Source organism: Salvelinus alpinus, chromosome 28 (assembly GCF_045679555.1).
Source record: "Salvelinus alpinus chromosome 28, SLU_Salpinus.1, whole genome shotgun sequence".
Classification (NCBI taxonomy): domain Eukaryota; kingdom Metazoa; phylum Chordata; class Actinopteri; order Salmoniformes; family Salmonidae; genus Salvelinus; species Salvelinus alpinus.
The window spans coordinates 19,347,628-19,365,068 of record NC_092113.1 but is presented as its reverse complement, the minus strand read 5'-3'; the positions used below and the strand labels follow the sequence as shown (position 1 = coordinate 19,365,068).

Here is a 17,441-nt window from a genome sequence, read left to right as displayed (position 1 = left end):
GTCTTATTAGTATCCTTAATGTAACTTAGTAACCTGCAGCTGGATCAATTGTGTGTGTGTGTGTATATATAAATCAATGAGCTGAATAGGGTAGAGAACATGTAGTTAGTTAAAAAAAAAAAGAAACTACAGCAAAAAAAATCAGTTACCCACATTTGTTGGAGGTGATGTTAGTGGGTCACGAGCTCGTTGACAGGCATTTGGTGACGTATCAGTCAATTCTATAACTTCAAATGGCTAGCTGCTAAACTTAACCATAGACAGTACAGTATGAAGATGGGCAGAAACTGCTTCCCAAATGGAAATACCCGATCACGCTTCTAGGCCATGTCATGGAGACGTTGGCTAGTTAAGCTCATGCGCAGAAACACTTCTTCGGCTCTAATGATGGTCTCGCGCCGGAATGCGCATGTGCAGGACGTCAAGTTAAAGGCACTCCTTCGATATAAAGTAATTTTTGACAAAGAGGAAAACGTGTCAATTTCACGAGGTTGGAGTAATAACATGTTCAATTACTTAAGACATGGGCTCGAATTTAGGTTGTGTATTGACATTTCTAGAAAATTAACTATAGAATACCTTTTCACTTCTATAATTTAATTGTTAAATCCGAAACCCTGGTCTGTTCTGCTTGCTCTGTTTCGCAAAAGCGTTCCCGGAAGCCTCGCGATGTTGCACCTCTGGCTTTAGAAACTGGGTTAGCATCGTCTTGAATGTGTCATGGTTTCTACATTTTACATCATAAAGTTGAACTACAACATAAGTTTGAACAAGTTGAGTGCTAACTACAAAAAGTAAAAGCTACCGGCTACGACAGCAGGAGATTTATTCCCTACTAGCGCTGACGCCAACTAACGTGCTGGCCAATTCGGTTGACTAACGACGTTAGCCATTCGAAACATAGTAGGAGGACTAGCATGAGGGAGGACGACGTTGCCAGTCAACGTTAGTAGCTATGGCCATGTTGTCTTATGCTAGTTGTTACATTACCTAGCCAGCTGCTTGGTTGATGTTATGTTGTTCGCTTCGCTAGCCAATTATCAGTGTTGAAAATATATGGCTGGCTAGCTTTGAGAACATCGACAGCAGACCACATTGAGACCTCTGGAAATCAGCTGACAGCTGCAGGCAGCCAAGGAGACCAGTCAGTGATGGATCAACTCAAAGTCAAGGACCGAATATTGGAAAACATTTCTTCGTCTGTCAAGAAGGTAAGACTGATATCAAGTCTATACACATACAGTTAGCTAGTTAGCTCAAAGTCATGTTAGTAAGATCAGCTAGCTAATTTATTTGAAGACGGTAAACACCAGTATTATCCTGCTTGCCATGATAAGTGGGCCTGACTCATAGTAGAAAACAGTTGCTGACTATCTGAGGTCTTTGAAGATTGTTTAACTAACGTTAAACACATGGATTACGTTTGTAATGTCATGGGTGTTTTGTCTAGCTAGCTGACACTGTGTTGTATTGGCTAATGCTGTCATGTAAACAAACAATATTTATTGCTTCTAAAATTCTGAGTCACGGCCAATTCAATTTGAAGGCCAAAATAACTTTTTTTGCTTATTTTCCAAACACATTTCAATATGCTTGCGTAAGATAGGTATAGTTACGCATACTGTGACCACATTCAATTTGACTTCTGGGTTACTTAATCAATTAGGCTAAACCCTGGTTGAATGTTTGTTGACGTTCATCCTTTGCATACAGTGTTAACGTTCAGTCCCATCCTTCCAAACTATTTGCACTGTGCCAGACTGACAGTCAGTGCTTAATAGACCTTGCCTGGTATGATTTTCAAATCCTCTCCAGTTTACATTCCGTTTGTTCCTGTTCCCAGTCACATGATCGTCATCAGGTGACTGGAATTTAAGATCCCACATTCCTTTATATTCAGTCAGTCCTGTTAAACTAGTCTTTTCAGAGGTTACGAACAAAAGTCTGATTAATGCTTTTTAGTCAGTCATAGTAATACCATTTAGTGCGTCAGATGTACAGTAGCAATTATCCAATTTCAGGCTCCATGCTTGCAGATATCTGTCACTGAGGGACTCCTGTCAACATCTCATGAAGAAGATATCCCTATATTTCTAGTTTGGCTGTGGGCCTAGTACTCTTGTCAGCTCCACATGTTTTGTGCTCTGACTGCAGTTGCAGAGTTACTTTGCTGCCTGTGAGGATGAAACTCCAGCCATCCGGAATCACGACCGGGTCCTACAGCGACTGTGCGAGCACCTTGACCATGCTCTACTCTATGGGTAAGAAGACTGAGAGCCAAATCTGCTCAGTACTTTAATACATCCTAACTCAGTTAAACTCTCATGGTCTGTGCATTGCAGGCTGCAGGATATCTCCTCAGGTTACTGGGTACTGGTTCTACACTTCACCCGCAGGGAAGCGGTCCGGCAGGTAGACGAGCTCCAGCACATAGCAACCAACCTTGGGCGAAGTAAGAACACCATTTTTACTGCTTTCTTACGCACACAACCACATTCATGGTCAGTCTTGTGGGCAACTTGAGAAACAAACGTTTCACAGCAGTTAACCCTAAAACACGCAGACATGCCATTTCTGTCAATCAATTCATACACCTACATTTACTGTGATAAAATGAATGACATTTGTTAGCCAGTGGTTTGCCAATTGTAAGTTCCTCTTATGCCACATGACAGAAATGTAGCATAAGATAATGTTGTTATTTGAGGTCAGGATTACAGTAGTTACCATTGGTGTTTGCACATATGTTTCTCCTTTTACAGAGGTTTCTTTGCAGGCCTACTTATTTGCAAGTTCAGGCAGGAAAATATGTTTCTCCTTTTAGAGGTTTCTTTGCAGGCCTACTTATTTGTAAGTTCAGGCAGGAAATAAATAATACATGGTACTAGTAAATATGACCTACATATGCCCATGTTTGTCCCTTGTTTATATTTATTTTCTGTGCAGGTCGTGCCTGGCTATACCTAGCACTGAGTGAGAGCTCCTTAGAAAGCTACCTCCGTCTCTTCCAAGAGAACCAAGGATTGCTGCAGAAGTATTACTTCAAGTGAGTGTTCTGACCCAAAGAGCACTAAATTATGCATTTAGACTAAAATCAAATATAATTGTCACATGCACCGAATACAACGGGTGTAGACTTTACTATAAAATGCTTGCCTACGAGCCTGTCCCAACTATGCAGAATCAAAAGATAATAAAAATAGTAACACAAGGAATAAGAAAATACAATATTTAATATATACATACATGCATGCATACAGTGCATTCGAAAAGTATTCAGACCCCTTGACTTTTTCTACATTTTGTTACCTTACAGCCTTATTCTAAAATTAATTACATTTGTTTTTCCCCCCATCAATCTACACCCCCCCCCCCCCCCCCCTCACATTTACATAATTATTCAGACCCTTTACTCAGTACTTTGTTGAAGCACCGTTGGCAGCGATTACAGCCTCGATTCTTCTTGGGTATGGGTACGCTACAAGCTTGGCACACCTGTATTTGGGGAGTTTCTCCCATTCTGTGCAGATCCTCTCAAGCACTGTCAGTTTGGATGGGGAGCATTACTGCACAGTTATTTTCAGGTCTCTCCAGAGATGTTAGATCAGGTTCAAGTCCGGGCTCTGGCTGGGTCACTCTAGGAGATTCAGAGACTTGTCCTGAAGCAACTCGTGTTGTCTTGGCTTTGTGCTTAGGGTTGTTGTCCTTTTGGAAGTTGAACCTTTGCCCCAGTCTAAAGTTCTGAGCGCGCCAGCTCTCTGTACTTTGCTCCATTTATCTTTGCCTCGATGCTGACCAGTCTCCCAGTCCTTGCCGCTGAAAAACATCCCCACAGCATGATGCCTCCACTACTACCTTGGTTTTTGCTCTGGCATGCACTGTCAACTGTGGGATCTTATATTGACGGGTGTGTTCCTTCCCAAATCATGTCCAATCGATTGAATTTGTCACAGGTGAACTCCAATGAAGTTGTAGAAACATTTCAAGGATGATCAATTGAAACAGAATGCACAGGAGTTAAATTTCGAGTCTCATAGCAAGGGTTGTCGTGGAAATACTACACATGGGACACTGTGGGACACTAAATGAATCATTGTTTATTAACAGTTAACTGGAGAGGTTCCAGCAAACTTGATGCACCATAGTGAACATCTGTCAGGAGCTCTACCAGGGCAGTCCCGTTAGTTCTTTTATTCTGCAAACAAGTTATAGATGCATGATTTTAGCTTATTCTTCATTCATAATTAATTAATCATTAACGTTTGCTTCATTCATGTGACCGACCAATACTGGTTTATGCATGTGACAGACCAATACCTCACAACACTTCTTCTCTCGAAGCTGAGACCTTGAAATTGACATCTTTCGTTCTCAAAGCAATGGTCTGGGCGTACTGCCGAATTGCAGATAGTGAGGATTTGTTCAATCGGTCACTTGCATGATCACAAATTAGTTATTAGAAAAGCACAAGATTAAATGTTTCGTCACAGTTTCTTAACCTCTCTAGGGTACGTGGGACGGTAGCGTCCCACCTCTTCAACAGCCAGTGAAACTGCAGGGCCACAAATTCAAAACAGAAATCCCATAATTAAAATTCCTCAAACATACATGTATTTTACACCATTTTAAATATACACTTGTTGTAAATCCAGCCACAGTGTCCGATTTCAAAAAGGGTTTACGACGAAAGGAAACCAAATGATTATGTTTGGTGAGTGCCTGTTCACAGAATAACACAGCCATTTTTCCAGCCAAAGAGAGGATTCACAAAAAGCAGAAATATAGATAAAATGAATCACTAACCTTTGATGATCTTCATCAGATGACACTCATAGGACTTCATGTTACACAATACATGTATGTTTTGTTCGGTAAAGTTCATATTTATATCCAGAAATCTGAGTTTACATTGGCGCGTTACGTTCAGAAGTTCCAAAACATCCGGTGATTTTGCAGAGAGCCACATCAATTTACAGAAATACTCATTATAAATGTTGATGAAATACAAGTGTTATGCATGGAATTTTAGATGCACTTCTCCTTAATGCAACCGCTGTGTCAGATTTCAAAAAAGCTTTACGGAAAAAGCAAACCATGCAATAATCTGAGGTTGGCGCTCAGAGCCCCAATCAAGACAAAAATATATCTGCCATATTGTGCAGTCAACAGAAGTCAGAAATAACATTATAAACATTCACTTACCTTTGATCTTCATCAGAATGCACTCCCAGGAATCCCAGTTCCTCAATAAATGTTTGTTTTGTTTGATAATGTCCATTTATGTCCAAATTCCTCGTTGTTCTAGCGTTCAGTACACTTTCCAAACTCACGACGCGTGGGCAAGTCCAGCGGAAAGTACGGACGAAAAGTTAAAAAAGTTATATTACAGTCCGTAAAAACATGACAAACGAAGTATTGAATCAATCTTTAGGATGTTTTTAACATAATTCTTCAATAATGTCCCAACCGGAGAATTCCTTTGTCTTCAGAAGTGCGATGGAACAGAGCTCGCTCTCACATGAACACGCATGGTCAGCACTTGTTCAGGTCATGATAGACCCCTCTCATTCGGCCCCACTTAACAGTAGAAGCATCAGACAAGGCTCTAAAGACTGTTGACATCTAGTGGAAGCCTTAGGAAGTGCAACATTACCAATATCACACTATCTTCAATCGGAGCTGAGTTCAAAATCGACCAACCACAGATTTCCCACTTCCTGGTTGGATTTCTTCTCAGGTTTTTGCATGCCATATGAGTTCTGTTATACTCACAGACATCATTCAAACAGTTTTAGAAACTTCAGATTTTTCTATCCAAATCTACTAATAATATGCATATTCTAGCTTTTATGGCTTTGTAGCAGGCCGTTTACTCTGGGCATGCTTTTCATCCGGACATGAAAATACTGCCCCCTACCCCAAAGAAGTTAAAGATACACTTCTTGTTAATCCAGCCGCTGTGTCAGATTTCAAAAAGCTTTACGGCGAAAGCAAACCATGCTATTATCTGAGGATAGCACCCCATCAAACAATCATAATTCAACTTGCCAGGCACGACACGAAACTCAGAAATAAAGATATAATTCATGCCTTACCTTTGACGAGCTTCTTCTGTTGGCACTCCAATATGTCCCATAAACATCACAAATGGTCCTTTTGTTCGATTATTTCCGTCGTTATATATCCAAAATGTCAATTTATTTGGCGCGTTTGATCCAGAAAAACACCGGTTCCAACTCGTGCCACGTGACTACAAAATATCTCATAAATGACCTTTAATCTTTGTCCAAACATTTCAAACAGCTTTCCTAATACAACTTTAGGTATTTTTTAATGTAAATAATTGATCAAAACTTAAGACGTGATAACTGTGTTCAATACCGGAGGAAAACAAAGTGTAGTGAGCTTTCAGGTCTTGCACCTCTATCAAACAGTACACTTCACTCGACCCTCGTTCTGGACAGCCTTACTTCTTCATTACTCAAAAGAAAAACATCAACCGATTTCTGAAGACTGTTGACATCCAGTGGCTGCGATAGGAACTGCAAGCAACTGCCTTAGAATTCTAGATTCCCAATGAAAACCCATTGAAAAGAGTGACCTCAATTTTCTTCCCTGGATGGTTTGTCCTCGGGCTTGTCCTCGGGCTAGAAACTTCAGAGTGTATTCTATCCAAATCTTCTAATAATATGCATATCCTAGCTTCTGGGCCTGAGTAGCAGGAAGTTTACTTATGACACGCTTTTCATCCGGACGTGAAAATACTGCCCCCTTGCATAAGAGGTTAATACTTATGTAAATAAGTAATTATGGGGTATTGTGTGTAGGTTGGTGAGGATTTTGAAATTAATTTAGAGTATGGCTGTAACGTAACAATGTGGAAAAAGGGAAGGGATCTGAATACTTTCCGAATGCACTGTACATGCATATAGATGGAGTACCAGTAACGGATCGACTGGGATATTCTGTAATGATGATCATTTTGCAATTGCTTGTGTTAGAAATACAAAGATGACCAAAGCCAAACCCTGTTATATTTTTAAAATATGTTTTAGACAGTTTTATGAGCAAGCGTTCTGACATGATCTGTACCATTTAATATTGCCATGTCTGATTCCCGATGTTGACACTGCCTGGGACTATTTTTATATGACATTTCTGTCCATCTGTGATCAGCATGTCCTTTTGAATACATTTAGAATCAGTGGAAGGGTTTTCAAGTAACTTGGCATAATTCATCAGAAAGATAAATGTCTCTTGGGCTCAAGCTAGACATACAAATGCTCCTGTTGACTGGGCCTCCTTCAGATCTGTAATAAACAAATGTACAGGATTAATCAGGAAGTCTAAATCTGATTTCTATCTAAATGCAGTCACAGAGAATCTAAACTACCCGTCCAAGTTCTGGAAGCGAATCAAAAGATGATGGTGCCGGAGGGTACGGCTGCTGTTTTTATGGGCTCTTAACCAACCGTGCACATTTTTTTTCTCGCATTGTTTGTAACTTATTTTGTACATAATGTTGCTTCTACCGTCTCTTATGACCGAAAATAGCTTTTGGACATCAGAACAGCGATTACTCACATTGAACTGGATGAATAATTTTTCTTTAAAGAGTCGGGCGAGAGGGATTTACTCCAGACACGTGAACAGGCCCTCATCCCTGCCATTCGCAGGAGAAAGAGGGAGGTTTCGCGGCAGGAGATCGGGGTGCCTTGTGAGGATCCGGTGACGAGGGGCTTTCGCCATCGGTATTATTGGCCAACGTACAATTGCTGGATAAAAAAGTGGATGAACTACAAGCACGTATATCCTACCAATGGGACATTAAAAACTGTAATATCTTATGTTTCACCGAGTCGTGGCTGGACGACGACATGAGTAACATACAGCTTGCGGGTTATACACTGTATCGGCAGGATAGAACAGCAGCCTCTGGTAAGACAAGTGGTGGCGTTCTATGTATATTTGTAAACAACAGCTGCTGCATGATATCTAAGGAAGTCCTGAGGTTTTGCTCCCCTGAGGTAGAGTATCTTATGATAAGCTGTATCTACCTAGAAAGTTTTCATCTATATTCTTCGTAGCTGTCTATTTTCCACCACAAACCGATGCTGGCACTAAGACCACACTCAATGAGCTGTATACAGCCAAAAGCAAACAGGAAAACGCTCATCCATGGGCGGCACTCCTAGTGGCCGAGGACTTTAATGCAGGGTAACTTAAATCCGTTTTACCTCATTTCTACCAGCATGTTAAATGTGCAATCAGAAGGGGGAAAAACTCTAGAGCACCTTTACTCCACACACAGAGACGCATACAAAGCTCTCCCTCGCCCTCCATTTGGCATATCTGACCATAACTATCCTCCTGATTTCTGCTTACAAGCGAAAATTCAAGCAGGATGCACCAGTGACTCGGGCACTGCCGCTTTAAAGGAGCGGGACTCTAACCCGGAAGCTTACAAGAAATCCTCTTATGCCCTCCGACGAACCAGCCGATGTAAGACCTTTTTAAACAGGTCAACATTCACATGGCGAGACGGATTACCAGGACGTGTACTGCGAGCACGCGCTGACCAACTGGCAAGTGTCTTCAATGACATTTTCAACCTCACTGTCTGTAATACCAACATGTTTCAAGCAGACCACCATAGTCCCTGTGCCCAAGAACACAAAGGTAGCCTGCCTAAATGACCACCGACCCGTAGCACTTAAATCTGTAGCCATGAAGTACTTTGAAAGGTTGGTCATGGCTCACATCAACACCATTATCCCAGAAACCCTAGACCCACTCAGTTTGCATACTGCCCCAACAGATCCACAGATGATACAATCTCTATTGCACTCCACACTTCCATTTACCGCCTGGACAAAAGGAACACCGATGTGAGAATGCTATTCATTGACTACAGCTCAGCGTTCAACACCATAATGCCCTCAAAGCTGATTACTAAGCTATGGACCCTGGGACTAAAAACCTCCGACTGCAACTGGATCCTGGACTTCCTGACGGGCCGCCCCCAGGTGGTAAGGGTAGGTAACCACACATCTGCCACGCTGATCCTCCACACGGGGGCCCTTCAGGTGTGCGTGCTCAGCCCCCTCCTGTACACCCTGTTCACTCATGACTGCACGGCCAGGCACGACTCCAACACCATCATTAAGTTTGCCGATGACACAACAGTGGTAGGCTTGATCAACAACATGACAGCCTATAGGGAAGAGGTCAGAGACCTGACTGTGTTGTGCAAGGACAACAACCTCTCCCTCAACGTGATCAAGACAAAGGAGATGATTGTGGACTACAGGAAAAGGACTGAACACGCCCCCATTCTCATTAACGGGGCTGTAGTTGAGCAGGTTGAGAGCTTCAAGTTCCTTGGCATCCACATCACCAACAAACTAACATGGTCCAAACACACAAAGACAAGTCGTGAAGAGAACACAACAAAACCTATTCCCCCTCAGGAGACTGAAAAGATTTGGCAATGGTCCTCAGATCCTCAAAATGTTTTACAGCTGCACCATCGAGAGCATCCTGACTGGTTGCATCACTGCCTGGTATGGCATCTGCTCGGCCTCCGACCGCAAGGCACTACAGAGGGTACTGCGTACGGCCCAGTACATCACTGGGGCCAAGCTTCCGCCATCCAGGACCTCTATACCAGGCGGTGTCAGAGGAAGGCCCTAAACATTGTCAGTCTCCAGCCACCCTAGTCATAGACTGTTCTCTCTGCTACCGCGCAGCAAGCGGTACCTGAGTGCCAAGTCTAGGTCCAAGAGGCTTCTACCACCAAGCCATGAGACTCCTGAACATCTAATCAAATGGCTACCCAGACTATTAGCATTGCCCCCCCCCCCCCCTCTTTTACGCTGCTGCTACTCTCTGTTATTATCTATGCATAGTCACTTTAATAACTCTACCTACACATACATATTAACTCAATTACCTCGACAAACCGGCGCCCCCACGCATTGACTCTGTACCGGTACCCCCTGTATATAGCCTCGCTATTGTTATTTAACGGCTGCTCTTTAATTACTTGTTACTTTTAATTTTTTTGTTGGTATTTTTTTTTTAAACTGCTTTGTTGGTTAAGGGCTTGAAAGTTAGCATTTCACTGTAAGGTGCATGTGACAAATACAATTTGATTTTAAATCAGTGTCAGGTTCTAATGTTTCCTCTGGTCTTCCTGACCAATTAATGATGGATTCTAATAAAGTGAAGGATAAAGACCATATTGTAGGGGTTTTTAACAAGCACTTCGAATACAGTTGAAGTTACATACACCTTAGCCAACTACATTTAAACTCAGTTTTTCATAATTCCTGACATTTAATCCTAGTAAAAATTGCCTGTCTTAGATCAGTTAGGATCACCACTTTATTTTAAGAATGTGAAATGTCAGAATAATAGCGAGAATAATTTATTTCAGCTTTTATTTATTTCATCACATTCCCAGTGGGTCAGATTACACACTCAATTAGTATTTGGTAGCATTGCCTTTAAATTTGTTTAACTTGGGTCAAACGTTTCGTGTAGCCTTCCACAAGCTTCCCACAATAAGTTGGGTCTATTTTCCTCCTGACAGAGCTGGTGTATCTGAGACAGGTTAGTAAGGCCTCCTTGCTCCCACACGCTTTTTCAGTTCTGACCACAAATTTTCTATGGGATTGAGGTCAGGGCTTTGTGATGGCCACTCCAATACCTTGACTTTGTTGTCCTTAAGCCATTTGGCAAAAACTTTGGTAGTATGCTTTGGGTCATTGTCCATTTGGAAGACCCATTTGCGACTAAGCTTTAACTTCCTGACTGATGTCTTGAGATGTTGCTTCAATATATCCACATAATTTCCCCTCATGATGCTGTCTATTTTGTGAAGTGCACCAGTCCCTCCTGCAGCAAAGCACCCCCACAACATGATGCTACCATCCCCATGTTTCACGGTTGGGATGGTGTTCTTCGGCTTGCAAGCATCCCGCTTTTTCCACCAAACATAACGATGGTCATTATGGCCAAACAGTTCCATTTTTGTTCCATCAGACAGTACAATCTTTGTCCCCATGTGCAGTTACAAACCGTAGTCTGGATTTTTTTATGGCGATTTTGGAGCAGTGGCTTCTTCCTTGCTGAGCGGCCTTTCAGGTATGTAGATATAGGACTCATTTTACTGTGGATATAGATACTTTTGTACCTGTTTCCTCCAATATCTTCACAAGGTACTTTGCTGTTGTTCTGGGATTGATTTGCACTTTTCGCACCAAACTACGTTCATCTCTAGGAGACAGAATGCGTCTCCTCCCTGAGCGGTGTGACGGCTGCGTGGTCCCATTGTGTTTATACTTGCGTACTGTTGTTTGTACAGATGAATGTGGTACCTTCAGGCATTTGGAAATTGCTCCCAAGGATGAACCAGACTTGTGGAGGTCTACAATTTTTTTGTGAGGTCTTGGCTGATTTCTTTTGATTTTCCCATGATGTCAAGCAAAGAGGCACTGAGTTTGAAAGTAGGCCTTGAAATACATCCACAGGTGTACACCTCCAATTGACTCAAATTATGTCAATTAGCCTTTCAGAAGCTTCTAAAGCCATGACATTTTCTGGAATTTTCCAAGCTGTTTAAAGACACAGTCAACTTAGTGTATGTAAACTTCTGAATTGTGATACAGTGAAATAATCTGTCTGGAAACAATTGTTGGGAAAATTACTTGTGTTGTGCACAAAGTAGATGTCCTAAGTGACTTGCCGTAACTATAGTTTGGTAACAAGAAATTTGTGGAGTGGTTGAAAGCGAGTTTTAATGACTCCAACCTAAGTGTATGTAAACTTCCGACTTCAACTGCATGCTGTAAGTTTTTGTAAGTTTTTGATCATGTTGGGGCTCAGGCTTCTAATGTAAGCTCTGTTTCAGTAAATTATATGCCCTTGTGAACCATTTACATTTTGAGCCTGTTTCTTATGCTAAGGTCTGTGAAGCTCTAAAGGCAAGAGACACTAAAAAGTTTGCAGGTCCAGACAACCTGGATCCCTCCTACCTCTTAAAGATACCAGCTGGTATTATTACTGAACCTGTGGCTCACATTTTCAACTTGAGTCTCTTGACCAATTCCATACCCAGCATTTGGAAATCCGCTTATGTCCTCCCACTGCTAAAGGGTGGAGATTCCTCAGATGCTAATAACTATGCTCCTATCTCTAAACTCCCTATCCTGGCCAAGGTCTTTGAATCCATGATGAACACAGTTAAAAAAAAAACGTATTCATTGAAAGGAACATACTGAGCACAGTTCAGTCTGGCTTTAGATCAGGGCACAGCACCAAAGCTGCAGCTATGCCAGTGGCAAGTGACACCATTTGGGAAATGGGATGCAACCGGCAAAGTTGCATCTATATGTAGATGCTAGTTATATACTAATGTTCTCCTTCTCTGGTTCAGGCTGTTGAAGATCTCCAGACTGCTTTTCAGTTACTGCAGGCCTCCTTTTATGGTCTCCAACTGGTCTTGAATGTACAAAGAAATTAAATTCATGACCTTTACCGGAGCTCACACTCAGCCAGAGAAGGTTAGCATTGTCACATCTAGTGGCTTATTTATTGAATAAGTGTCATCCTACAAATACCTAGATAAACGCAGCAACATTAAAAACGTCCTCTCACTGCCAACTGTTTTATTTTCAGCAAACTTAACATTTGTAAATATTTGTATGAACATAACAAGATTCAACAACTGAGACATAAATTTAACATAAATTTAATAATGTGTCCCTGAACAAAAGGGGGGTCAAAAAAGTAACAGTCAGTATTTGGTGTGGCCACCAGGTGCATTAAGTACTGCAGTGCATCTCCTCCTCGTGGACTGTACCAGATTTGCCAGTTCTTGCTGTGAGATGTTACCCCGCTCTTCCACCAAGGCACCTGCAAGTTCCCGGACACTTCTGGGGGGAATTGCCCTAGCCCTCACCCTCTGATCCAACGGGTCCCAGATGTGCTCAATGGGATTGAGATCTTGGCTCTTCGCTGGCCATGGCTGATCACTGGCATTCCTGTCTTGCAGGAAATCACACACAGAACGAGCAGTATGGCTGGTGGCATTGTCATGCTGGAGGGTCATGTCAGGATGAGCCTGCAGGAAGGGTACCACATGAGGGAGGAGGATTTCTTCCCTGTAATGCACAGCATTGAGATTGCCTGCAATGACAACAAGCTCAGTCCGATGAAGCTGTGACACACCTCCCCAGTCCATGACGGACCCTCCACCTCCAAATCGATCCCGCTCCAAAGTACAGGCCTCGGTGTAATGCTCATTCCTTCAACGATAAACTCGAATCAGACCATCATCCCTGGTGAGACAAAACCGCGACTCGTCAGTGAAGAGCACTTTTTGCCAGTCCTGTCTGGTCCAGCGACGGTGGGTTTGTGCCCATAGGTGACATTGTTGCTGGTGATGTCTGGTGAGGACCTGCCTTACAACAGGCCTACAAGCCCTCAGTCCAGCCTCTCTCAGCCTATTGAGGACAGTCTGAGCACTGATGGAGGGATTGTGCGTTCCTGGTGTAACTTGGGTAGTTGTTGTTGCCATCCTGTACCTGTCCTTCAGGTGTGATGTTCGGATGTATCGATCCTGTGCAGCTGTTGTTACACGTGGTCTGCCACTGCGAGGACGATCAGCTGTCCGTCCTGTCTCCCTGTAGCGCTGTCTTAGGTGTCTCACAGTACGGACATTGCAATTTCTTTCCCTGGCCACATCTGCAGTCCTCATGCCTCCTTGCAGCATGCCTAAGGCACGTTCACGCAGATGAGCAGGGACCCTGGGCATCTTTCTTTTAGTCTTTTTCAGAGTCCGTAGAAAGGCCTCTTTAGTGTCCTAAGTTCTCATAAGTGTGACCTTAATTGCCTACCGTCTGTAAGCTGTTAGTGTCTTAACGACCGTTCGTTCCACAGGTGCATATTTTAATTTTTAATTTTTACGAATTATCTTTGAGAGACAGGGTCCTGAAAAAGGGACATTTTTTTGTGGAGTTTACATAAACGCAGGGTTTAGTGACTAGGCATAAGGATAGTTAATAAGAGTAAAATGATGAACAGAGTAGTAGCAGCATATTGAGTAGTAGTAGCAGCAAGAATTGACCTGGCCCGGGTATCCTGGAAGGATATTGACCTCATCCCATCAGTTGAGGATGCCTGGTCATTCTTTAAAAGTAAATTCCTCACCATCTTAGATAAGCATGCCCCGTTCAAAAAATGCAGAACTAAGAACAGATATAGCCCTTGGTTCACTCCAGACCTGACTGCCCTCGACCAGCACAAAAACATCCTGTGGTGGACTGCAATAGCATCGAATAGTCCCCGCGATATGCAACTGTTCAGGGAAGTCAGGAACCAATACACGCAGTCAGTCAGGAAAGCAAAGGCTAGCTTTTTCAAGCAGAAATTTGCATCCTGTAGCTCTAACTCCAAAAAGTTCTGGGACACTGTAGTCCATGGAGAACAAGAGCACTTCCTCCCAGCTGCCCACTGCACTGAGGCTAGTTAACACGGTCACCACCGATAAATCCATGAAAATCTAAAACTTCAACAAGCATTTCTCAACGGCTGGCCATGCCTTCCTCCTGGCTACTCCAACCTCGGCCAACAGCTCCGCCCCCCCCCCCCCCCCCCCCCCCCGCGGCTACTCGCCCAAGCGTCCCTAGCTTCTCCTTTACCCAAATCCGGATAGCAGATGTTCTGAAAGAGCTGCAAAACCTGGACCCATACAAATCAGCTGGGCTTGACAATCTGGACCCTCTATTTCTGAAACTATCCGCCGCCATTGTCGCAACCCCTATTACCAGCCTGTTCAACCTCTCTTTCATATCGTCTGAGATCCCCAAGGACTGGAAAGCTGCCGCGGTCATCCCCCCTCTTCAAAGGGGGAGACACCCTGGACCCAAACTGTTACAGACCTATATCAATCCTGCCCTGCCTATCTAAGGTCTTTGAAAGCCAAGTTAATAAACAGATCACTGACCATCTCGAATCCCACCGTACCTTCTCCGCTGTGCAATCCGGTTTCTGAGCCGGTCACGGGTGCACCTCAGCCACGCTCAAGGTACTAAACGATATCATAACCGCCATCGATAAAAGACAGTACTGTGCAGCCGTCTTCATCGACCTGGCCAAGGCTTTCGACTCTGTCAATCACCATATTCTTATCGGCAGACTCAGTAGCCTCGCTTTTTCTGATGACTGCCTTGCCTGGTTCACCAACTACTTTGCAGACAGAGTTCAGTGTGTCAAATCGGAGGGCATGTAGTCTGGTCCTCTGGCAGTCTCTGTGGGGGTACCACAGGGTTCAATTCTCGGGCCGACTCTTTTCTCTGTATATATCAATGATGTTGCTCTTGCTGCGGGCGATTCCCTGATCCACCTCTACGCAGACGACACCATTCTGTATACTTCTGGCCCTTCCTTGGACACTGCTATCTAATCTCCAAACGAGCTTCAATGCCATACAACACTCCTTCCGTGGCCTCCAACTGCTCTTAAACGCTAGTAAAACCAAATGCATGCTTTTCAACCGTTTGCTGCCTGCACCCGCCTGCTCGACTAGCATCACCACCCTGGACGGTTCTGACCTAGAATATGTGGACATCTATAAATACCTAGGTGTCTGGCTAGACCGTAAACTCTCCTTCCAGACTCATATTAAACATCTCCAATCCAAAATCAAATCTAGAATCGGCTTTCTATTTTGCAACAAAGCCTCCTTCACTCACGCCGCAAAACTTACCCTAGTAAAACTGACTATCCTACCGATCCTCGACTTTGGCGATGTCATCTACAAAATAGCTTCCAATACTCTACTCAGCAAACTAGATGCAGTTTATCATAGTGCCATCCGTTTTGTTACTAAAACACCTTATACCACCCACCACTGCGACCCGTATGCTCTAGTCGGCTGGCCCTCGCTACATATTCGTCGCCAGACCCACTGGCTCCAGGTCATCTATAAGTCCATGCTAGGTAAAGCTCCGCCTTATCTCAGTTCATTGGTCACGATAACAACACCCACCCGTAGCACGCGCTCCAGCAGGTATATCTCACTGATCATCCCCAAAGCCAACACCTCATTTGGCCGCCTTTCCTTCCAGTTCTCTGCTGCCTGTGACTGGAACGAATTGCAAAAATTGCTGAAGTTGGAGACTTTTATTTCCCTCACCAACTTTAAACATCTGCTATCTGAGCAGCTAACCGATCGCTGCAGCTGTACATAGTTCATCTGTAAATAGCCCACCCAATTTACCTACCTCATCCCCATACTGTTTTTATTTATTTACTTTTCTGCTCTTTTGCACACCAGTATCTCTACTTGCACATGATCATCTGATGTTTTATCACTCCAGTGTTAATCTGCTAAATTGTAATTATTCGCTCCTATGGCCTATTTATTGCCTACCTCATGCCTTTTGCACACAATGTATATAGACTCTTTTCCCCCCTACTGTGTTATTGACTTGTTTATTGTTTACTCCATGTGTAACTCTGTTGTCTGTTCACACTGCTATGCTTTATCTTGGCCAGGTTGCAGTTGTAAATGAGAACTTGTTCTCAACTAGCCTACCTGGTTTATTAAATTAAGGTGAAAAAAAAAATATGATGAGTGTGAAAGTGTGTCTGTATGACTAATGCGTATAACTAGTCCCCTTATTGTAAATAAACCATCTGCTTTGAATCTCTTCCCAGAAATGCATTGGTGTGCAGCCATGATCACCTCACACTCTTCCTCACGTTGGTGTCGGGACTGGAGTTCATTCGCTTTGATCTGGAGTTGGTCAGTTATTAGACAGTGCTTTAAAACCATTATAATTCATATTAATACACTTCATTTACAAAAGTCCAACAGTTCAGGCTTTATTGTAAGACAATAAGAAAAAGTACCATCAGGTTTAACCAAATAATCTAAACATAGTATTTTGTTTGTGTGTAAAACTAATAAATAGTTCAGTCAAAAAGAGATGTGTAATGTAACATCAAGAACACTCTCAAACCCCAATTGTTTTCTGGATGTTAGGATGTCCCTTACTTGGATGTGGCACCCTACATGCCGGAGTACTACAAGCCCCAGAATCTGCTGGACTTTGAGGAGCGCCTTCCCAGCTCGGACAGCCTTTCTTTGCTTTCCTTCACTTCCCTCACCTCTACCAACCTGGAGTGGGACGACAGCGCCATCGCCCCGTCCAGCGAAGGTCGGGCTTCACCTATCCATCTCTTTCCTTTTCTCCTTCTCCACCTCTGTCTTTTCTCTCCTCCCCGTCTGTCTTATGCGGTGTCACTAGCCTAATTCATAGGCTGGTTTGTCAAGTAATGAAGTATTGATGCTGAAGTTGGATTGATCAGGAAGACACTTGTGGCTCATGGGTTTTAATGTAGAAATAGTAGCTTAGCACTCACATTGATCA

The 17,441-nt window shown here is 43.2% G+C and overlaps 1 protein-coding gene across 2 annotated transcripts in view; it reads left to right on the top strand.

The window, feature by feature from the left end:
* Positions 1-426: 426 nt before the first annotated feature.
* Positions 427-17,441, top strand: part of LOC139557338 (pleckstrin homology domain-containing family M member 2-like) — a 53,175-nt gene continuing 36,160 nt past the window's right edge. For both annotated transcript variants that reach the window (XM_071372019.1, XM_071372016.1), the window contains exons 1-6: positions 427-1,211; positions 2,155-2,261; positions 2,343-2,452; positions 2,947-3,046; positions 16,726-16,813; positions 17,054-17,228. In XM_071372019.1, the coding sequence (XP_071228120.1) occupies positions 1,152-1,211; positions 2,155-2,261; positions 2,343-2,452; positions 2,947-3,046; positions 16,726-16,813; positions 17,054-17,228 (640 nt within the window). In that variant the 5' untranslated portion in view covers positions 427-1,151. The remainder of the gene's footprint in view (positions 1,212-2,154; positions 2,262-2,342; positions 2,453-2,946; positions 3,047-16,725; positions 16,814-17,053; positions 17,229-17,441) is intronic.